Source organism: Chrysochloris asiatica, unplaced genomic scaffold (assembly GCF_000296735.1).
Source record: "Chrysochloris asiatica unplaced genomic scaffold, ChrAsi1.0 scaffold00089, whole genome shotgun sequence".
NCBI lineage: Eukaryota > Metazoa > Chordata > Mammalia > Afrosoricida > Chrysochloridae > Chrysochloris > Chrysochloris asiatica.
Window position 1 is genome coordinate 8153843 of NW_006408607.1, and position 24905 is coordinate 8178747.

The 24905-nt window shown below is 39.0% G+C and overlaps 1 protein-coding gene across 2 annotated transcripts in view; it reads left to right on the forward strand.

The window, feature by feature from the left end:
* Positions 1-24905, forward strand: part of TBC1D19 (TBC1 domain family, member 19) — a 304338-nt gene that overhangs the window by 264486 nt on the left and 14947 nt on the right. For both annotated transcript variants that reach the window (XM_006866308.1, XM_006866309.1), the window contains 3 exons: positions 8144-8176; positions 14760-14869; positions 17150-17241. In XM_006866308.1, the coding sequence (XP_006866370.1) occupies positions 8144-8176; positions 14760-14869; positions 17150-17241 (235 nt within the window). The remainder of the gene's footprint in view (positions 1-8143; positions 8177-14759; positions 14870-17149; positions 17242-24905) is intronic.

Genomic DNA, 24905 nt, shown 5'->3' on the forward strand with positions numbered 1-24905 from the left:
GAAATGATATACGATAGAATGAATGTAAAACTAATGTTCTCCCATGTAAACTATCACATAATTCACAATAAAACATTAAAAAAAATAAAAAGATAATGGAAGAGATGGTGGACTAGGCAGAAGGGCTATGTGAACCCTGTGCATCAAGGATATGGAAAACTGGACAGGACAGATACAGAGGGGGATCCTGGAACTTTGAGCTCCATGAAAAGGGATAGAGAGTTGAATCGAGTACTTACTGGGAGAGAGTTAAGCAGACTCAGCAAGAGAGGAGGTGACTTCTGAGCTGTGGCAGTCTATGGGACCTGCCACAGCCACCTTGAGTGGCTTCAGAGATAAGAAAGCATATTCACAGTACTGAAACCTACGTGTGGCTCGCAGAGATAAAAATGCAATTTTTTTTCTTACTTTGGTTTCCCACACTCCCCTAGTGACCAGAGGCAAGGCCGACTTCTACCAGCATACACCCCCAGGGAAGCTCCCAGTTTCCAGGTGGTTAGAGCCACTCTAAGGTGGAAGTGAGGTTGTGAGCAACAGTGCAGTGGGAAGAAATGATCTGCAAAAACCCTGTTTGGGTGGGTCCTGCCCCAAATCTGAAAAATTGACCCTGGCCAGCCCTGGACTGCCTCATTAGGAGAAATGCCACACCAGTTTGTTGAAGATTTCAATTTGTATTCCATCAATTCCCAAAGTCTTGTTCTTTACCAATGCCTTCAATGCACCTTAGACTTCTTCCTTCAGTATCGTTGGCTCTTGATCATATGCTACCTCTTGAAATGGTTGAACATCAACTATTTCATTTTGGACAATAACATCTTCTTTTCACACTTTCTGCATTATTCAATATTTTGCCATTAGAATCCTTCAGTAAAGCAAGTTGAGGCTTGAATTTTTTCTTCAGATCCCTCAGTTTTAGAAATGCTGAGCATGTTCTTCCCTTTTGGTTTTCTTCCAGGTCTTTGCACATTTTGTTATAATATTTGAGTTTGTCTTCTCAAGCTGACGTGTGAAATCTTCTGTTTAGCTCTTTTACCTCCTCATTTCTCCCATTTGGTTTAGCATCTCTACGCTGGAGAGCAAGTTTCTCTTCTGACATTCATGTTGGTCTTTTCCTTCTTTCTGGTCTTCTTAATGACCTTTGTTTTCTTCTTGTATGATGTTCTTGATGTCATCCCACAACTCTTCTCTTCTGGTCTTTAGTGTTTAATGCATCAAATCTAGCCTTCAGATGATCTCTAAATTCAGGAGGGATATGTTCAAGGTCACATTTTGGTTCTTGTGGACTTGTTTTTCATTTTCTTCAGCTTCAGCCTGAATTTGTATCTGAGCAATTGATAGTATATTCCAGTCTTCCTCTGACCTTGTTTTGGCTGATGATATGGAGCTTTTTCACCGTTTCTTTCCACAGACGTAGTGAATTTGATTTCTGTGTATTCCGTCTGGTGACATCCATGTATATAGTCGTCTTTTATGTTTTTAAAAAAGGCATTTGCAGTGAAGAAGTATTGGTCTTGCAAAATTCCATCATGTGATCTCCAACATTGTTTCTATCATCAAGGCCATATTTTCCATTGACTGATCCTTCCTTTTTGTTTCCAACCTTTGAATTCCAGTCACCAGTATTTATCAATACACCTTGACTGCATGTTTGATCAATTTCTGATGGAAGAAGTTAATAGAATTCTTCAATTTAATCATCATTGACTTTAGTGGTTGATGCATAAATTTGAATAATAATGGTATTAACTGGTCTTCCATGTAGGCGTATGGATGTTATCCTATCACAGACATCCTTGTACTTCAAGATAGATCTTGGATAGGTCCTTTTATGGTGATTAATGTGACACCATTCCTCTTCAATTTGTCATTCACATCGTATTAAACCATGTGATTGTCAGATTCAAAATGGCCAATGCCAGTCCATTTCAGCTCACTAATACTTAGGATATTGGTGTTTATGTGTTATGATATTTATGTTTATTTAGTTTTTGACAATTTCCAATTTTCCTAGATTCATACTTTGTACATTCAATATTCCAACTATTAACAGCCATTTATCTTAATTTTGAGTTGTGTCCCATATACAAATGAAGGCTTTACTCTATTGACGTCATTACAGTCAACACTACTTTTAGGAGGCAGCTCTTTCCCAGTCGTATTTTGATGTGCCTTGCAACCTAAAGGGCTCATCTTCTGGCACTATATCTGACAGTATTCTAGTGCTCTTCATCATGTTTTAGTAGTCAGTATTCTGGTGCTGTCTGACAGTATTCCACTGCTAATAAGGTTTTCAGTGACTAAATATTTGGAAGTAGTTTGTCTCTCCTTCTTCCAAGTCTTTCTTCATCTGGAAGCTCATCTGAAACCTGTCCACTATGGTTCCCTGCTGGTATTTAAAATACTAGTGGCATAGCTTCAAGACTCACTGCAATACGCAAGCCACCTGACAGATGAGTGGTAGAAAAGATGAAATACTTAGGAATAAATCTAACCAGAGGAACAAAAGACCTGTACAAAGCACTACTACAAGAAACCAGAAGAGACTTACAAAAATAGAAGAATATACCATGCTCATGGATAGGAAGGCTTAACATTGTGAAAATTTCAACACAACCCAAAACAATCTATACATATTAGGTAATCCCAACCAAGATTCCAACATCATTCTTTAAAAAGATGGAAAAAATGATCAGTAACTTTATATGGACAGGAAAGCACTGCTTAAGAAGAACAAAGTTGTAGGCCTCTCATGCCCTGATCTCAAATTTTACTAAACAGTCACAGTGGTCAAAACAGCCTGGTACTGGTACAGTGAAAGATACGCAGATCAGTGGAACAGAGTTGACAACCCAGAAGTAAATCTATCCACGTACAGTCAACTGATCTTTAAATGGGGAAGAGAGTCTCTTCAATGAATGGTGCTGGAAAAATTAGAAATTGATTTGCAGAAGAATGAAACAAAACCAGTATCTCACACCATAACAAAAACAAACCCAACATGGATTAAAGATCTAAATGAAAATCCTAGAAGTAAACAGATCATTAGTGAAAAAATAGGAACAAACTTAGGGGCTCTAATATTTGGCATAGATACACTATTAAAAATTACCAAAACAAACAAACAATACAAGACAAAATTGATGACTAGGACATCCTAAAAAAAATTAGACATTTATGTGCATCAAAAGATTTCACAAAAAGAGTGAAACAGGAGCCCACAAACTGGGGGGAAATTTTGCAGTGACATATCAGATAAGAGTCTAATATTTAAAATTTACAGAAAACTACAACCCCTCTATAAGAAAAGACAAGCAACCCAATTAAAAAATGGACACAGGACATGAACAGAGATTTCACCAAGGCAGACATTCAGGCATTCAACAAAAATATGAAGAACTGTTCAAGATCATTAGCCACTGGTAGTGGTTATGTGCCGTGGAGTCAGTTCCGACTCATAACAACCCTGCACAGGGTTTCCAAGGCTGTAAATCTTTACGGGAGCATAAACTTCATTGCTCTCCTATGGAACAGCTGGTAGTTTCGAACCGCTGAGCTTGAGGTTAGCAGACTGATTTGTAACCAGTGTGCTACCAGAGCTCCTTCATTAGCCACTAGAGAGATGCAACTCAAAACAGCAATGAGATATCATCTCACACTGACATTAATGGCAAAGTTCAAACAAATGGAAAGCAACAAATGCTGTCTAGGATTTAGAGAGACTTGGACCCTCCTACTTTGCTGATAGGACTGTAAAATGGTTCAACTACTCTTGAAAATGGTCTGGCACTTCCTCAGAAAGTTGGAAATGGAAATACCTTATGATGCAGCCATCCCTCTACTGGGTATACATCCTCCAGAAATACGAGCCAAGACATGTGTAGATATATGCACACCAATGTTCTTCACAACACTATTCACAATAGTAAAAAGATGGAAATGGTCTATGTGCCCAACAATTTCTGTTGTTGTTAAGTGCTGTCTAGTCAGTTCCAACCCATAGCAACCCTGTGTAGGGTTTCCAAGGAGCAACTGTTGAGCTTGAACCACTGACCTTGTGGTTCAAAATGACTTTACAGTCCAGCACATTAACCTTCCGCACCACACCAGAAGTCCCAACAATGGAAGAATGGATAAACAAACTTTGGTACATATACACAGTAGAATACTATGCAACATTGAAGAATAATGATGAATCGGTGAAACACTTCATAACATGGATGAACCTAGAAGACATTATGCTGAGTGAAATTTGTCAGTCACAAAAGGACAAATATTGTATGAGACTACTTTGGTAAAATCTTAAGAAAAGATTTCCATATTAAAAGAAACATTCTTTACTGGTTACCAGGAGTGGAAGGGAAGGGAAAGTAATTCACTGGCCAGAGGGAAAACACATGTTAGCTCAGGTATATAGAGCAATATACAAGGAGGAGGAAGGCAATTCACAAGAAGCCAGAGAATGCAGAAGATTAATGAAGTTAGGTGAAGTCACAGGGAGGTATGCTTGGGCTAAACAGGATAGAGTTAACTAGTGATATGTGCACAACCCTGGAATAACAGTGTTCTGTTTGTAGATACATGAACTGAGACACAGGTTGAATGGGTAAGGGAAGAAGAGTGGGATATGTATATATTTATATAGACCACAAATACAGAAGAGTTTTTGAAAGGATATTTGTACTTGAGTATTTACCTTTCATGAAAACACATCTGTGATTGTAGTGGACCATACAACAGACTAAATTATAAAAACTCCCTAGATATTATCAAACCTCTTAAGGAAATGAGTTGCTGGCCTTTGGGGCCTCAGGACCTTAGTCTCAGGGGACACCATGATCCATTGGCATCACATAGTCCACAAAGACAATGTTGTACACTCTGCTTGGGTGAGGAGCTTCTGGGATCTTGAAAGCTCATGAGCTAAGGTGTAGCTATTGGTCTCTCCACATGTGACAGAAAGAAGTGTGAAAAGAATTGAAATGACTTGGAATCGATTAGTCCAGTGGACAAATGTAACATGTGACCATCAGTCTCCTTGACTCTAAGATCAGATGTACTAGATGGTGCCCAGCTTGCACTGCCAACTGCCCAGAAAAATGATCACATTAGAGGGCTCCACATAGAGTGGGAGGAAATGTGGAACAATACTCAAAATCATTTAATAATAAAACTAGGTTTACTGGTCAGAAAGAGACTAGAGGAAATTGAGACTGGTCTCAACTATCCGTCAGGTCTGGAAAGAAACACACTGTCATGGCCCAATTTTCAGCTAAGCAATAGATAGGGCTACAGGGGAGACAACAACACTAGCAAGGTAGGCTCACCATGGAACGGTCAATCAGTCAAAATCAAAAAGGCAACATTTTCCTAAAAACAAAATTGAGAAGGAATAGGGTGGTGAGTATAACGCAAATAGGAAAATGGAGAAAAGTTAGACGTTTTTAAAGACTTCAGTTTGGTTGAATTCACAATCAACCGTCATGGAAGCAGCAGTCAAGAAATCATCTGATGTAGGAGCTCTGGTAGCGTAGTGGTTACGAATCGGGCTGTGAACCGCAAGGTCAGCAGTTCGAAACTACCAGCGGTTCCACGGGAGAAAGATGAGGCTTTCTGCTCCCGTAAAGATTTACAGCCTCGGAAACCCTGTGCGGGGTCGCTATGAGTCAGAACCGACTCCACGGCACATAACAATTACTTCATGTAAATATATGTTGCACAGACCTCTTTAAAGCCAACCGGAAAGCCTCACCTTTCTCCTGCAGAGTGTCTGGTAGACTGGAACTGCTGACCCTGCGGTTAGCTGCTCTTTAATCATACGCAGTTTTTATTATTATCAGTGAAGCCCTGCTGTGGTGCTGTAGGGTCAACACTGGACCACAAGGCTGATTTGACCACCCGATCTACCAACTACTCCTCAGAAGCCCTATACAGGGTCACTGTGAGTTGGAACCAACTCGATGGCACTTGATAACAACAACAACATGCTTATCAGTGGAGTCATGGTGTGATGCTGTAGGATAAACACTGGACTGCTAATGGCAAAATTCATGGTTCAGACCCACCAGCTGTTCCTTGCAAACCCTATACTGGGTCACTAGTCAGAACCAACTCGATAGCATTTAATGATAGCATTATTATCAATGAGTGGCACTGTAGGATAAGCACTGGACTGCTTAACCGCATGGTCAGCCATTCAAACTCAGCAGTGCACTCCTGGTACGGCATTGTAGGATCAACACTGGACTACGAACCACAAGGTCAGTATTTCACATACACCAGCTGCTCCTCAGAAACCCTATACAGGATCACTATAAGTCGCACCTGACTCAAGGGCACACAACAATAACACACATTATTATCAGTGACTTACAGGTGAGGAAACAAATCTTAAAGATGTTAAGAAACTTACCCAAATGCACACAAACCTCTTAACTGCCAAATGAACTCAACCAAGTCTGGAACCTGGTCCATGTTCTTCCTTTGTCTTAATAGTGTGTTGTTGAATGAACATATCGTTATGGAAGGGATTCTCTAGTAGTGATGAGTCCTAGAAAGACGTTAGAGTACAGAATGCAAATCTAGGATTTTTTCACGTTAGAATGGTTCACCCAAGAAGAAACATAAGAGAGATAAGAATATAATCCTTTACTTAGGTCCAGAAACAACTGCACAAGTTCAGTGTCTTAGCTATCTACAGGGTGTGCAGGAGGAAAAAATGCTTAGAGAGTTTAATCATGTCATTTTAAGGAGTGTGGTGAACTGCCTCTTGTCCAGAGGGAAATAGAATAGGAAGGCTGTTTAAGTCCACTTCATCCCAGCAGCAATTAAAGAAACTCAGTCTAAGAGCAAAAATGTTAGGGATAGAGGGTGGGGAGAAGGAGCAATGGGAGTGAGAATTGTCTTCAAATATTTCTGAAGTTTTCATACAGAAGATAAATTAGATGTGTTCTCTTGGGCCTTTCTGATCAGGACTAGGAATAAGAAGTGGGACTAGCAGATGCAGAGTTGGATTTAGTATGAGAATAACTTATCCCAAATTAAGCCTGTGCAAAATTGCTGCACACTGCCTTGGGAATTCATGTGCCCTCTGTTGCTGGAAGTGTTTTAAACTGAGCATGTATTAGAACTTGTGTGAAATCACCGCTGAAGTCCCTGCCAAAACCAAGAGTTTTTGCCTCCGAAAATGTCAAATGAATAAAGCATTTCTATACTATTTTTCCACAGAGTAAACTTTTCAGTTTTCTTCTGTACTGTGTTTGCAACCTGATTTAGTAGTGTTAGAAATATAATGGTGTATATTAACAGAACTTCTGTTTTGAAACTAAGCTGTATAAATTCTAATTCTTCACTTGGAATGTGACAGGTTGTTTAGCCTACCCCGTTAGGCCTTGAGTATTTCTTGAGAAGGATGTGTATTTTGCTTGTATATAATTCTTGCCAAATATTATACTGAAATTGTACCATATTCCTGCCAATATTTTTCTTAAACCACATATCATGATATAATTTTTTTGTAATAAACTTTTATACAAGTTGCCTTGAAAATCTAGCTTACCTTTTTGAAGTTGAATTGGATTCTACATACAGGATTGAGTTGTTAATAGAGGACATAATCCGCTGACTCTGAAACAATCATACTATTCATTGAAGTAGCTAAAAAAACCTTAGTTCTATGATCTGCCTGCTGTATTTTTATACTGTCGTTTTAGACATATAATTAAAGTTTAAGATTTTTCATCTCATCAACATAAAGTTAATTGGATATATTTTGAAAACCTCAATTTTGCTTTTCAAGAGATATTTTCAAACATCTTATCACTGACATTCATAAAGAAAGTTGAAGCAAAAAAGGAGAAAACTGTCCTATTTTCAGTTTTAGTCTGTTTAAATTTATAAATTCAGTGAGTCTACTACATATAAAAGAAACCCTGGTGGCACAGTGGGTTAAGTGTTTGGCTGCTAACCAGGAGGTCTGCAGTTTGAACCCACCAGTGGGAGAAAGAGGAGGCTGTCTGCTTCCAAAGGACTGACAGCCTTTGAGAGACAGCGACTTTAGAGGGTCTCTCTGAGTTAGAGTCATCAGCAGTGGGTTTGGTTTGGTTTTCTACTTACTGAAAAGAAATACTTTTTGTTGTTTTTTCAGGTGTAATCCCGTTTCATGGATTTTCAATGTATGGTAAGTTGAGCTTTAAACTATTCATTGCTTTTATTACAGTTTTAAAAATTAAACATCTAAAATCTCACTTTATATCACATCACCCACGCACATAATGAGTGACTGTAAATATTTTTAAACATTGAGTTTAGTATTTGTTTATATGGCTAATAAAAAATTAAATTGGTGATAAAAAACAACAAAATAAAAAAGTAAAAGTCATACTTGCTCATCTGATGATTCCTTGGCAAGTTAGAGTTACAACTCAATGTGAAAGCGGTTGTGCGATTTTCCATTTTCTAATCCAGTGGAAACTAGACACACATTAATATTTAGTCCTGATAGGTGTGAAATGAATTTGTTTAAATTCCTCAACTAATTCTCATCCGAGTCTGTCAAAAAGAATAGGTCAGAAAGAATCCCGAGGGAGGGTCAGTTCTGATTGTGAGCTGATGGTGGGACCACTCATCACATTCAAGGGTGCACGTGTCCTGGGTTTGAAGTGCATGCAATAACCACATGGGCCGCTGGGACCGCCATCGGTGCCTTTTTGGCCTCATGTATCACTGGATGAAGAAAGTACGAAGTTCAGTGAAGATTAACAAGAGAAAGAATGCCCAAAACCTAAATGCACTTATTTTTAGATTTTTATATATTATATATAAACTTATTAAAGATTGTTGTCCCCTTCATTTCTGCCTTCTGCCTTTAGAAGAAACAGAAATGCTTTGATATTTTGCCTTTATAACAAGAGTCAGCAATGTATCAAAACTTTTCTTTGTAAAAAGCTCAGGTTTTGTTAGACATTCCTGGTGAATGGCATAATATAAAACTTAGAAAGCTACCATACTGTGAAAAAAGTCACAATTTATTATTATTATGCCCTGATAGTATTGACTATGGGTTTGAATTTACTTTAGAAGGTACTTCAAACAGTTCTTGAGAAAACAAAACTTTAAAAAGACAGTGGAAGTTTTCCACAAACTTATTGACGCCTCCTTGTATTATCGTGTTGGTAAGTGCTATCGAGTTGATTCTGACCCATAGCAAGCCTGTATAGAGTTTCCAAGGAGTGACTGGTGAGCTTGAACCAGTGACCTTGCAGTTCAAATGGCTTTGCAGTCTGGTGCATTAATCCACAGCACCACACCAGGACTCCTTAAACTTCATAACATGGTGCATATGGTTCGAGTGACATGCTTGCATATCTCTTTTTTATCAAATGTGAGTGGTTTAAACAGAGAAAAATTAAAAGGATTAAAAATAATAAACTGTCACCTTCAATCATAAAAAGACTAGCCCTTTTATTTTTCTGTATTAAGAATTACAGCATCAGAAACCATTCAGTAGTTTTTAAAAGGTGCGTTTAGCTGATTTAAAGGATGTCATGGAAGCTGCACTGCCTCAGCTTCTACTGAATCCCGTTGATGGTCATGTAAGTAGACTAAGGCTTGTAAGCCAAGGGGGAATTGTCTACTAAGGAGATAAATGGTGTAAAATTGTGATGCAGAATTCATTTATACTATTTACAGAAAATATTGTAAACATCCACAAATCCTTTATCAGCAACTTTATGATCAAAATACTAGATATACAAGCCATCCCTAGATAATTCTAGTTAGCATTTTGTTGCTTCAATTTTAGTCACTATATGTCTTTAAAATATTGAATCATAACTTTTCTCTAATTTAAATTGGCCTCCCCCATTTACACATATGTAGACTAATGCAGTTTTCCTGTAAGTGTGATAGATTATGACTGTATAGTAAAGTCTTGTTGTTAAGCACCACCGGGATCATTCCGGCTCATAGCGACCCTGTGCACAACAGAATGAAACTCTGACTAGTCCTCCGCGAGCCTCACACTTGTTATGTTTAACCCCATTTTGCTGCCATTGTGTCATTCCATCTTGTTGAGGGTCTTCCTCTTTTTTGGTTATCCTCCACTTTACCAAACATAATGTCCTTCTCCAGGGACTGATCCCATGCTGTCCAAACGAAATAAAGTCTCACCATCCTTGCTTCTAAGGAGCATCTGACTGTACTTCTTTCAGGACAGATTGTTTCTTCTTCTGACAGTCCATGGTACTTTCAGTATTCTTCGCCAACACCATAATTCAAATGCATCCATTCTTCTATGTTCTTCCGTATTCACTGTCCAAGTTTCACATCATATAAGATGATTGAAAAGACCATGACTTGAGTCAGGCACACATTAATTCTCAAACTGACATCTTCACTCCTTGACACTTCAAAGAAGTCTTTTGCAACAAATGTGCCTCATGCAATACATCGTTTGACTACTCCTTTCAAGAGTGTTGATTGTGAATCCAAACTAAATGAAGTCTTGGATAGCGTCAATCTATTCTCCATTGATCATGATGTCACTTATTGGTCCAGCTGTGAGGATTTTTTTTTTTTTCTTTCCATTGAAGTCCAATCCATACTGAAGTCTTTGATCATCATCAGTATATAGTTTAAGTGTTCTTTGGTTCCAGCAAGCAAGGCTGTATCAACTGTATATTGCAGGTTGTTAAAGAGTCTTCCTCCAATCTTGATGCCATGTTCTTCTTCATGTAATCCAGCTTCATAGATTATTTGCTCAGCATACAAATTGAATACATGTGGTTGAAAGAATACAACCCTAGCACACACCTCTCCTGATTTTAAATTAACGCTGTGGGCTAATGCGTCAGACTGCAAAGACGTTTGAACTGCAAGGTCAGTGGCTCAGGCTCACCAGCTGCTCCTTGGAAACCCTATACAGTGTCGCTATGGGTCAGAATCGACTCGATGGCACTTTGCAACAACAGCAGTATCCCTAATGCTCCAGACTGCAGAGCCATTTGAACTGCAAGTTCGGTGGTTCAATCTCACCAGCCGCTCCTTGGAAACCCTATACAGGGTTGCTATGGGTCGGAACTGCCTTGATGGCACTTAACAACAATACCAATAACAGTATCTCCTTGTTCTGTTCTACAACTGCCTCTTGATCTATGTACAAATTCCTCATGAGCACAATTAAGCATTCTCGAACACCCATTTTTCTAAATGTTATCCATAGTTTGTCCACACAGTCAAATGCCTTTGCATAGTCAGTAATGCACATTAAACATCTTTCTGGTTTACTCTGCTTTTAGCCAAGATCCATTTGATGTCAGCAATGTTACCCTTCATTCCATGTTCTCTTCTGAATCTTCCTTGAATTTCTGCTAGCTCCCTGTCAATGTACTGTTGCAAGTGTTTTTAATCTTCAGCAAAAATGTTTTACTTACATGTTATGTTAATGACGTTCACGTGGGTCACCTTTCTTTGGAATGGGTGCAAATATGGATCTCTTCTAATCAGTTGGCCAGGTAACTGTCTTTCAAATTTCTTAACATAGACAGGTGGGAGCTTCCAGCACTGCATCAGTTTGTTAAAACATTTACATTTGTATTCCATCAATTCCTTTGTTTTCTGCCTATGCCTTCAGTGCAATTTGCACTTCTTTTGTTACAATTTGCTCTTGATTGTATGCTAGCTCTTGAAATGACTGAGCATCTACCATAATTTTTTGGTACAGTGACTGTGTAATCCTTCCATCTTCTATCGATGCTTTCTGCATCATTCAGTGTTGCCCATAGACTCTTCCCCAATATTACAAATCAAAGCTTGAATTTTTCCTCAGTTATTTCATTTCAAGAAATGCTAAGCATGTTTTTCCCTTTTGGTTTCTTAACATCAGATCTTTGCACATTTCATTATAATACTTTGTCTTCTCGAACTGCCCTTTTCTGTTCAGCTCGTTTACCTCCTTATTTCTTCCATTCTCTTTAGCATCTCTATGTTGGAGAGCAAGTTTCAGAGTCACTTCTAACATCCATTTTGCTTTTCTTTTTTCTCTCTTTTTAATAACCTTTTGCTTTCTTTTTACATGATGTGTTTATGTAATCCCACAGTTCTTCTGGTTTTCAATTATTAGTGTCTAATGCATTGAATCTGTTCTTGTGATGGTCTCTAAATTCAGGTGGCCATATCTTGTCTCGCATGGACTTGTATTAATTTTCTCCAGCTTCAGTTTGACCTTGCATATGAGCAATTGATGGTTTGCTCCACATTCAGCTCCTGGCCTTATTTTGGCTGATAATCTGAAACGTCTCCATTGGCCTTCCCCACAGATGTAGTCAATTTGATTCCTGCATATTCCCTCTGGTGAGGCCCATGTGTTTCGTCATCTTTTATGTTGTTGAAAAAGGTATTTGCAATGAATAAGGCGTTGGTCTTGCAAAATTCTATTATGCAATCCCCACCATCATTTCTATCACACAAGGCCATATTTCCCAACTGCTGATCCTTTCTCTTTGTTTCCAACTTTCTCATTCCAATCACTAGTAATTACCAATACATCTTAATTGCATGTTTAATCAATTTCAGACTGAAGAAGTTGATAGAATTCTTCAAGTTCATCATCATTGGCATTGTAGCCATATGGATATTGAAGAGGAAGGGCATTACATTCATCGTCAAAAAAAGGCATTTCACGATCTAGCTTTTCAAATTCCTCTTCAATTTATTGTTCCATCACAGTAAACCATATGCAAATGCAAAATGGCTACTACCAATCCAGTTCAGCTTACTAATGCCTAGGATATTGATCTTTATGTATTGCGTTTCATATTTGACAACTTCCAATTTTCCTAGATTCATACTTTGTACATTCCCTGTTGTGAATACTAATGGATGTTTGCATCTGATGCTTCTCATTTTGAGGCATTCCCCATCAGCAAATGAAGGGCCCCAAAGTTTTGTTCCATCCACTTCATTAAGGTCAACTTTACTGTGAGGAGGCAGGTTTTCCTGTCATATTTTGAGTGCCTTCCAACTTGAGGGACTCACCTTCCAGTACTATATCAGCCAATGTTCAGCAGCTGTTCAGAAAATTTTCAGTGGCTTACATGGTGTGGTGCTGTAGAATACGCACTGCACTGCTATCCATAAGGTTAGCAGATCAAACCCACCAACTACTCCTCGGAAACCCTATACAGGGTCACTGTGAGTCAGAACTGACTGAACAGAATTAACGACAACCATTCAGAAGTGGTCCGCCTCTCCTTCGTCCTAGTCTGTTTTAGTCTGGAAGCTCAGCTGAAGCCTGTCCTCTGTGGGTGACCCTGCTGGTATGTGAAATACCGGTGGCATAGCTTCCAGCATCACAGCAACATGCACTCCACCAGAGTATGGCAAACTGAAAGGCAAGTGATAGTATCTTATAAGTACTTCCATATAATTCTATTGTGTCATTCTTACACTACTGTTTAAATTATAGTCTGTAATTTACCCATTTCTTTTAATTTTTAATGACTAAGACTTGCACATGTTGTCAAGAGGCTTCAGTCCCTGGAGAAGGACATTATGCCTGGTAAAGTGGAGGGTCAACAAGAAAGATGAAGACCCCCACCAAGAAGTTTTGACACAGTGGCAGTAACATTGAGCTCAGATATAGCAGCAATTGTGAGACTACACAAGACTGGGCAGTGTTGCATTCTGTTTTGCATAGAATGACGTTGACGTTGAGTGGGAACTGGTCAGTGGCACCTAACAACTACAATAGTTTATTCATTGATGGAAGAACAGGTAAAATTGGCCAGAAGGACCTGTATCTATCTATCCTTTGGGAACTTCTGTATTTCATTGTACTTCAAAGCATAACTTTTGAATTTTAACTTATATAGTCCCAGTAGAATAAATAGCATTCATGATCAGAGTGATATATAAGCATGAGAAGTGAAAAAGTCTTTTCTGAGCAACACAGAAAACTGTAGTCTGTTCTGATTCATAGCCATCCTGAACAGGGTTTCCAAGGAGCAGTTTGTGGGTTTGAACTGCCAACCTCTGGGTTTGGGGCTTATCCTACAGCCCTAAACCAGGAATCCAAATTGGTTACGTTGTTGTTAAGTGCCACCAAGTCAGTTCCAACTCATAGCAACCCTGAATAGGATTTCCCCATCCTGACTACGGCTTCCAAGAAGCGACTGTGTGTTTGAACTGCTGACCTTGCAGTTAGCAGCCCAGTGTTTATTATACAGTGCCACACTGTCCCCAGAGAGGAGAGTGTATTATTCCCAGTGCCACAGCAGCATATGCAAAACAAATGCTATTCTGCTTTAGAATAACATGTTCGTTGTGTGTCAACTAATACGGAACAAGTCCCTGGATGTATAGACTTGAAAAGGTCAAGTTTGTATCTGTGTCGATGTTTTAGATATATATATATATATAGTTATATAGAGAGATAGAGATATTTTATATTTTTTATATATATAGTTATATATATATAGATATATAGTTAGATCTGTTCTATTTATATGGAAATTTTCTAGAAGCTATACAAGAAATCATTAAAAGGATTGCATATAGAAAAGGAAACTGAAAGTCTGGGGTAGAAGGAATTTTCTTTTTCATACTGTATGGACTTTTCCTTGTGCATATGATTTTAAAACTGTCTGTAGATAAATATTATTATTCCAAAATATTGATTTATTCTGCCCTTGTCCATGAGCTTATTCATTTTCGAATGCTAGTCGTTCTGCAATAATATCAATTAATTTTCTTTCTCCTTCCAGTTGCACCCCTTTGTTTTCTATACCACGAACCTTTCAAATTGTATCAGATGTTCCGTGAGATGTACGTGCGTTTTTTCTTCAGACTCCATTCCATCTCTTCTCATCCTTCAGTAAGTTCATTTGAAAAAGTGCATCAAATCAGACTCTAATCTGTTCTTTTGTTCCTAGAAAACCTTTGTAGCAACATCAGATTTTCTTTCACTTCATTCAGCTGGGAATTTTCCTTAGGAGAAAAAAAATCTACTCAATTTATAAAGCAGAAGATTTCAATTTGTAATGTCAAACAACACATTTCTGAAGAATAAATGAGAGAAAAGTAGGCTAATATGTAAATAATTATGGTAAATAATGAGAGAAGAGAAAGTCCCTTATCAATTACACTTAAATGATCTTTTACATATATTTATTTCTTAAAAGCAGTAAAGTCTGTATTTCCCTTGACAAAAAGACCTGCTTTCTTTTAACCCTGATTTCTTCTTCGTGAATTGTGGCTCATATATGCTCTGTAATGTCTAGTAGAAAAGTCTGCATACCAGATGTTCAGTAACTGTTTTTGTTGTTACCATCACCTTCATCATCTCTTATTTGTTAATGAAAAGTAAACATTGATTTGTGGCTTGTTTTCCAGTGTCTTACTTGGCTAATTGTCTGTTAACATACCAGGTATTTTCATTAGAGCTCTCTAGTGGAAAGCTTTCCTGGCCCCACTATGAGAATCAGGGACAAGCATATCGGGAGTTGAATATTGTTATTTGTTGTGTTTTGGCTTCCTGATGACCATGCATGTTTTCTGGTTTTCTTCACCTGAGCTTGAGTATCTTATCACTGTTTTCCAGTTTCCCACTTTGGGCCTGCTTTAGTCCACTTGGAGGGAGCCTTGACTAACTCTCTAGAAGACATACTAAATTGAAAGGTGTACAAGTACAAGGGAGACCACGTGTCCCCAGAGAGGCGAATGTATTATTGCTACTACATTAAAGATCTGCTGAGGTTTCCCCCAGTGTAATCCTACAAATTCCTCTCCCACTTTCCTCTGTCCCCACTCTTGCTCTCAGGCATTGCTGTCAAAAGTTGGCAAATAACAGAATTCCAGGAGGTCACAAAAAACAAAGTACCACTAATTATCTTGGAGTTCTTTTCTCTAAGTCAACTTGATTTTGTTCTTAGCTTCTACTGATGTCATATCTCCAGTAATCAGAAACAGATGAGTAATTCATCCCTTTTGTAATGCCTTATTCCAAGCATTCCGTTTTCTACTCCGCTTTACCATGCTTTAGCGTTTAAGACAATGAAAAGGGAAAAATGGACTGACAGTGCTGGTCCTTGTTTCTCCCAGTGCAGAGCCTGCTGCTTGACTCCGGGCCCCTCTGCCTGGTCCTCTGCTGAGGGTGTCTTTTTCTGCTAACGGAGTAGGAATAGGCTGCTCCTGCCTGTGTCCCTCCACTGTTCCAGCTAGTCAGTGGAATGCAGGCCTTCATCTCCCATCCTGGCTTGCAACCAGACTCAAATATTTGGAACCCTGGCCGCCTTTTTTCTTTAGAAATGCAAAGAGGATTAAAACTTCCTTAAAAAGATCAATCCTGAGGAATGCTAAGCTGGAAGAAAGACTTTATTCAGAGTTGTCAACTAATGAATGCACATGAAAAACCATCTGTTTAAATCGATTGTTTCTCATACTCTACAAGTGGTACCCTTTTTTTAAAAGTAGATTTCAGTTTAAAACAAAAAGAAAGAAAAACTCTTTATACTAAGTAATCAAGCATTCTTGTTTGATAACTTCCTGATGCAAATTTCACCAGCTAGTTTGTCTGTCTCTGGGAGTGGATTTAGAAAAGCAGGAAATATTTTCCCCACTGGGTGAGGTAGCTGGAGGGGAAGGGGCATTATGGAAGAAGAGAGTACAGGGTGTGGGGATAGCAACCCGGAAATACCTGGAAACTGGAATTCATCCAGAGAAAACTAATTTTGCTGTGGCCTAAATGTTAACTAGGGGCTCACATAGTCGCAGGTTTTCTGTAGCGTGATGTTTTCCTTGGACTGAATGCTATATATCTGGCTCAGTGGGGCACCAATTGTATTAGAAGGATGTCCCTTAGCATTACTGCTAAAATGGGAAATTCACAGGGGCATAAAACTTACCTTACTGCTGCTGAATCAGTTCCTGTTCATAGTGACCCTGTAGAGGGTTTCCCAGTAGCCACTGAGGAGTTTGAACCACCGCCCTTGTGGTTAGCATTAATGCATTTCTTGTTTTTGACAAACTGAAAGCAATATAGAGACTGTTTATGTTGTTAGTCTTGTTCTCCTTTTCCTGTTAAATACTGTTTTGGCATAGTTAATCTTTAAATACTAAAATATGTATTTCTTTTACACTGCCTTACTCTGCCCAGGGCATTGTGTCACTGTGTTTGCTGTTTGAAACTCTACTTCAAACATATCTTCCCCAACTCTTCTATCATCTACGAGAAATCGGGGCTCAACCGTGAGTATTTTTCTCTCCTATTTTTAGAATAAATCCTTTCACATTATAAGGTTGTTTTCTTTTGTTTTTCCATCATTGTAAAGCACTTGTAAAGATACAGTCCTTAATAAAATATTAATTATTAAGTAGTAATTTGTAACCCTACATGGTGCTTGTCATCCCAAAGTACCAGTCTTAACACTCTGTTAGAAGTGAAAGCAAAGAGTTTTCTTGAAAGATCAAGAGGTTTTGCAAATCAGGAGGCACACTGTCCCCCTGGCAGTTCCAAATTACAAGAGAGTGATCTTTTCATCAGGTGCACTAAACAAAGGTCTTCTTGCTCACAGGCAAGAGGAGCTACTTGACAAAAAGTTACAAGGTGTTTGTCAAACTACAGTCCCAAACAGAAATTCTCATTTCTGTTCTCTAACCTCCGTCTCATTGATGTGGACTCAAACAGAAGAATGGTGGTGAGCATGGCGCAAGTCCAGGGAGTGTTTCAGGCTGATGTCCACCGGGTTGCTATGAGACCTAACTGGCTCAATGGCACCTAACAAAGACAATCTCCTGGAACATGTTGACCAAGACATTCTTCTTGGATTAAGCCGCACACCCTTTGTTTTGTTTTGTTTTTTAAGCTTTTATTGTGTATTGAGTGAGTGAAGGCTTACAGGGCAGGTCACCAGTTTTACATTCAACAAATCATTATAATGGTTACAATCCCCTCCATACACCCTTGTTGTTGTTGATGTTAGATGCCATTGAGTTGGTACCGACTCATAGCAACCTTATGCACAGCAGAACGAAACACTGCCCGATCCTGGGCCAACTTCACTATTGTTGCCAATCAACAGTATTTACCTCTGTTACTTTTTGTTTGTTTGTTTGATGTACACATACCACATTGTAAATATATATTCACTTAAATATCCAGAGGGCACATTTTGCAAGCTGACCTCCTGCCCTTGGGCACACTGCCTTTCTCAGTCATGGGCCTGTGGTCCTCTGCTGCTCTGTCTCTCTGTGCTATCGCCTCTGCCACCATCTCTGTTGTTGCCACTTTTCTGGTTAGGATCCTTCATTTCTCAAATACTCTTCCCACTTGATGGTCCTAGAGTCCCCTGTTCCTGAAATGACAGATTAACTACTCCCCCCTTTTAGTTGCACCTCTTCTACATTTACAGTTGTGAGAATCATCATTAGAGCTGATAACAGTTACTTACAATTGAATCATCAAATCCTGTCCCCTCATCAACAGACCATCTGGACGAAAGGAAAACTACTCAGGGGTTTCTGTCTTACAGGGTTTCTGTCTTACTCCCCTCATTCTGACACTAAGGACCCTCATGAAAGATTATAAGCCAGCCACTTCATGCCTTTATAGACCCCCAATTTTGATAGCCAAAGTCTAAGTTGCCTGTCCCTATCAACCCAGTGTACTGAGGAGACATGCTTGATCCTTTATATGAAGACTCCTTCCCTATTCAGTTGGAATTTGGGGCAGCTTCATGCACAAGCAAAGGTCCAGTTGATCAGGTTGTAGCAAGTTACGCTTCCTCCCTGTATCCTACGTCTTTATCTTTATCTGGTTGGATTCTGGTCAGCAAGCCATCCACGCTAAGTCAGATACTGCCTGCAAGATTGGGAGAAGCCCCACACTCTTGACAAATATCTTTTCACAAATGCTAAATGTGTGAATTCTTCACACCGGCTAAAATCTTGACTCTTTCTCTTTTGGGGTTATCAGCAGTTCAGATTTTACAAGGAGTTAGATTGTCTCTTCAGAGTACCAGAAGCAGAGATTTTAGGCTAAGCCCTGCCACTCTGGTGTCACAGCTTTCTGTCCCTGGGTCAAGGAGCTTGAATGTACAGGGATCTCTGGGTACAAAAGACACACTCCCCTACTGGCTCTTTCTTGTTTGTTCATAATGAGATCTCCCACTCTTGCGTCTGAGATGGCTCATTTTATACCCATGCTAGAATTTCACATTCTGACATTTACAGTGAACCCTTACCATCCACAGTGAATCATGCCAGCCTCTCAGTCTCATCTCCCACCCTCTCACCCACCCTCGCACCGTGTGTGGTGCGAGTTACAGACTGTGACTCGTTGTTGTTGTTGTTAAGTGCCGTCGAGTCGATTCCGGCCCATAGCAACACTGTAGAGGGTTTCCAAGGAGCGACTGGTGAGCTTGAACCACTGACCTTGCAATTCAAATGACTTTGCAGTCTGACTCATGAGCCCACAGCGCCACACCAGGACTCCTAGTAGAGACATTAACAGAAGTTTATAAATCATTTTCTTCTTGTCTTCCAGTCTAAGCAACCATTTCCCCCTATTATTGTTAGGTGCCCTCAAGTCGGCTCTGGCTCATAGCAACGCCTATACACAGTAGAACTCACTGCCCAATTCTATTGTGTCCTCGCGGTGAGTATGCCTGAACCCGTTGTTGCTGCCACAGTGTCAGTCCATTTCATTGGGGGTGTTCTTTCACACTGATCCTCTACATTACCAAACATGATGTCCTTCTCTAGGGGCTGGTTTCTCTTGACAGCATGTCCAAAGTCGGTGAGATGAAGTCTCTCCATCCCTGCTTCCAAGGAGCATTCTGGCTATACTTCTTCAAAACAGATTTGTTGGTACTTCTGGTATTCCATGATACTTTCAATATTCTTTGCCAATACCATAATTCAAATGCATAAATTATGTTCTGGTCTTATTTATTTATTGTATCACCTTAGTTTAATGATCCAATAAATGACAAAAAAAAAAAGGAATGAAAATAGCATCTTATAGCATAACAGCCTGGTTTGGCTCCCTCTGGCCTTATTTATTGTCAAACATTTTCATGGAATGCAATGACTCCATACAATAATCAATGGACTGTGAACCACAAAGTCTGTGGTTCAAGCCTACCAGCCACTCCAGGGGAGAAAGTTGACACTTTCTGCTCCCATTAAGATTTACAGCCTCAGAAATCCTATACAAGGTCACTATGAGTAGGAACTGACTCAACAGCACTTAACAACAACAACAAACTTTCTCATGCTTATGATGCAATTGAAAATACCATAGATTGGGTCCATCACACCTTAGTCCTCAAAGCGACATCTTTGTTCTTAAACTTTAAAAAGGACTTTTGCAGCAGATGGGGATATTGCAAATGTCATTTGATTTCTTGACTGCGCCTTACATGAACATTTTGTGGACTAAAACAAAATTAAATCCTTGATAACTTTAATATTTTCTCCATTTACCATGCATGGTGTTGTTTGTTGGTCCAGTTGTGAGGACTTTTGTTTCCTTTATGTTGAGTTGTAATCCATACTGAAAGTCTTTGACGTTCATCATCGTGTGTCTCAAGTTCTCTTCACTTTCAACAAGCAAGGCGGTATCATTTGCCTATCGCAGGTTGTTAATGAATCTTCCTCCGATCCTAATGCTCCATTCTTTATATAGTCCTGCATCTCAGATTCTTTGCTCAGCATGCCTATTGAATAAGTATGGTGAAAGGATACAGCATTAGCACACACTTTTCCTGACTTTAAGCCATTTAGTATCCTTTTGTTCTGTTCAGATGACAACCTCGTGGTCTGTGTACAGGTTCCGTTTAAGCACAATGAAGTGTTTTGGAATTTCCATTCTTTGCAAAGTTATGCCTGTCTTGTTATGATCCACACAGTTGAGTGTTGTTGTTGTCGTTAATGGCTGTACATAATCAGTAAAACAAAAGTAAGCATATGTTCTGGTATTCTCGGCTTTCAACCAAGATCAATCTGATGTTATCAATGATATCCCTCAGTCCACATCCTTTTTTGAATTGGCTTGAATTTCTGGACATGCCCTATCAATGTACTGATGAAACCATTTTTTAATTATCTTCAGCAAAATTTTAATTGCATGCTGTAGGATAAGCACTGGACTGCTTAACTACGAGATCAGCAGTTCAAACCCACCAGCCACTCTGCTGGAGAAAGATGAGGCTTCTTGCATCTGTAAAGATTTACAACCTTGGAAACCCTCTACAAGGTTGCTATGAGTCAGAAATGACTTGATGGCAGTTAATTTGGTTTTGAATTTTTGTGATGTTAATTATATTGGTCAATAATTTCCACATTCTATTGGGCCACCCTCCTTTGGAATGGGCACAAATATGTATTTCTCCCACTTAGTTGGCCAGGTTAACCATCTTCCAAATTTCTTGGCATAGACTAGTAAGTGCTTACAGCTTGTATATCAGTTTTTCTAAAGTATTTGCATTGAAATTCCATCAATTCTCAGAAGCTTGTTTTTTTGCTAATGCCTTCAGTGAAGTTTGAACTTCTTCTTTCAATACCATTGGTTCATGATCATATGCTACCTCCTGAAATGGTTGAATGTCAACCAATTATTTTTGGTATGTTGTTAAGTGCTGCTGAGTTAGTTCCAACTTATAACAACCCTGTATAGAGTTTCAAGGAGCAGCTGGTGAGTTTTAATTGCTGATCTTACAGTTCAAGCCGACCTTTTGGTCTGATGCAGGATTCCATAATCATCTTCTTTTGACTCAATACTGTGTTCCCATAGAATCCTTCAATATTGTAAGTTAAGACTTGAATTGTTTCTTCAGTTCTTTCAGCTTGAGAAATGCTGAGCATGTTCTTCCTTTTAGGGTTTTTTTTTAAGTTTGTTTTTGCATATTTCACTATAATATTTTATTTTGTCTTCTTGAGCTGTCTTTTGAAATTTTCTGCTCATCTATTTTGGTCTTTTCTTTCTTTCCTCTCTTCTTCATGACATTTTGCTTTCTTCATGTATGATATTCTTGATGTCATCCCATAACTCCTCTGGTCTTCAGTCACTAGTGTTCAGTGCATCTTCAGATGGTCTCTAAATCCGGGTGGGATATACTCATGGTTCTGTTTTGGCTCTCGTAGACTTGTTTTAATTTTCTTCAGTTTCAACCTGAAGTTATATATGAGCAACTGATAGTCTTTTTCACAGTCACTGGAGAAGGATTTCATGTTTGGTAAGATGGAAGGTCAGAGAAAAAGAGGAAGATCCCTAACGAGATGGATCGGCACAGTGGCACCAGTGATGGGCTCATGCATAACAACAATTGTAAGACTGGCCCAGGACTGGGCAGTGTTTCGTTCTTTTGTTCATAGCGTTGCTATGAGTAGGTACTGACTCGATGGCACCAAACAACAACAGCACATATATGTGTATATATATATATATATATATATATATTTGTTAAGTACCATAGAGTCAGTGCTGACTCATAGTGACCCTGTATAGGATTTTCAAGGCTTTAAATCTTCTCAGAAGTAGAAAGCCTCATCTTTCTCCCACAAAGGGGTTGGCAGGCTCGAACTGCAGACCTTGTGGTTCACAGTCCCGTGCTTACAGTGTGGAGCCAGAATAAATCTTACATTAAGAATAAAGCTTATACAGTGACCCCAGAGATGGAAGCAGAGATGAGGACAAGGAGAGAGGAAGCAGCTGGGGACTCATCTCATGGAAAGAAAGGGACTGGGTGCTGGCGGGCCAGAAGGCAGTCTTGCAGAATGTGCCCTTTGGTTATTTAAATTATTATATATTCCTGAGTGTTTTTATGCATTACCCCCCTACCCACACAAAAAAACAAACAAAAAAGAACCAGAGGGAATGGAAGCAAATACTGTTGAATGATGATACATGGAAGAGACTGTCATCATTACAATGAAACAATGATGTAAAGCCGATGTTCTTCCATTTAAACTCACTCAATTCACAATAAAAACCTAAAAACAAAAAAAGAAGAAAGCTTATAGTCCATTTGCATTATGTTTCATTTTTAACTATATATAGTTTAAAGTCTGGGCGCTCTGTTAGCGTAATGGATTACAAGTTGGGCTGCTAACTAACTACAGGGTCAGCAGTTTGAATCTTCAAGCTTCTCCACAGGAGAAAGATGAGGTTTTCTGCTCCCATAAAGATTTACAGCCTCGGGAACCCTGTACAGGGTCGATAGGAGTCAGAACCAACTCTACAACACATAATCACCACCACCGTAGTCTAAAATAATATAAGTAAATACTTACATAAAAATAGATTTCGGTATTTACATAAAGATACGTATATAATATGGATGGAGTCCTGGTGTAGCACTATAGGACAAACACTGGACTGCTAACTGCAAGGTTGGCTATTCAAACCCACCCGCCACTCCTTGGGACTATGAGTCGCTATGAGTCAGAACCGATTCAACAGCACTTAACAATAACATATATAATATGTAAATACAAATATGTATATACTAGGGAGAGTTAAAACTTATCCACACTCCATTTATATTAAAACACCCATCCGTGTCAATAGCTGGTGACAACATTGAGTGTGCGCATGAAGTGATTCTGTTGAATAGGCAAGTGACAGTGGATGATGTGGAAAATCATTTGCAAACCAGCCGTGGTTCTACCTGTGAAATAATCCACAACAGACTTGGGTTTCGAAAAGGTTGTATGAGATGGGTACTGAAACAACTTCCAGAAGACCATAAACAGAAGCATTTGGACCAATAATCAAAAGAAAGTAAAAGTTTCTTTATAAAAATCATTACTGGTGATGAGACATGCAGTCATCTCTATGAGTCTGAGAGGAAACGGTAAAGTATGAAATGAAGCATTCATACTTACATTGTTGTCAGTCATCAGCTGGAAAATTGATGTTTACAGTTTGGGGATTCACAAGGGCCGGTATTGGAACACTATGAGGAAAAAGGTTCAACTATCAACAGTGCTCATTACAGTGAGTTGTTTCCTGAAGAACTGAAGCCTAAACTTCAGATGAAACACAGAAGACTGCTATCTAAGGGCGTTATGGTCTTGTGTGACAATGCATGCCCACACTTCTCTGCCCACATTGTTGACACTCTGTAAAAGCTTCATTTTGCGGTGCTAAAGCATCCTCTATAGTCCTGATCTTGCTCCATCAGAATTTCCCCTGTTTAGTTCCCTGAAAGGAGCCCTTTGAGGATGAAGATTCGATTTTGATGAAAAAGTGAAGACAGTGGTACAATCGTGGCTTGCAGCTCAACCTAAAACATTTTTTAATAAGTGAATATGAAAGCTTGTTGAAAGATGGACAAAGTGTACTGAAAAGCAAGAGGATTATGTCAAAAAAATTATGTATTTGTCTTTTCTAAAAGTTGATTAAAATAAATTCTACAACCAGAGTGCAGATAATTTTTGACTCATCCTTGTATATAGCTTAAAATATAAGTGACCAGTTTGATTCCAGAAAAAAAAAAAAAAGGCTCGGGGAAAAAAAACAAAACAACATATGTATCATGAATGCAGAGGAGGGAGAAAGAGAGCTCAGTCATTGGCTGAAGTTAACATGACTGGCTGAGCCCTGCCTGCCACCTTCTACTGAGGTCACAAAATGACCTTTGCCTCTCCACTCACCTGTGTTGTTTGAAGTTTATATTCAACAAGCCAGACTTACAACAAGAAAGAAAAGTCTTAAAATTTTGAGTGAGGGAAAATCCCTGGTAGGATTTTTGTTCATAAAGTTCACAAAGTCTCCTTGGTAATGTGTACATATAGCAAGACAGAAAAGTATACTGTCTGACAATCAATATATGTTACTAGTTTTCTAAGAAAAAAAAACAAAAACAAAAAAAACACTTTAATGTATTGTTGTTGTTATGTGCTGTGGA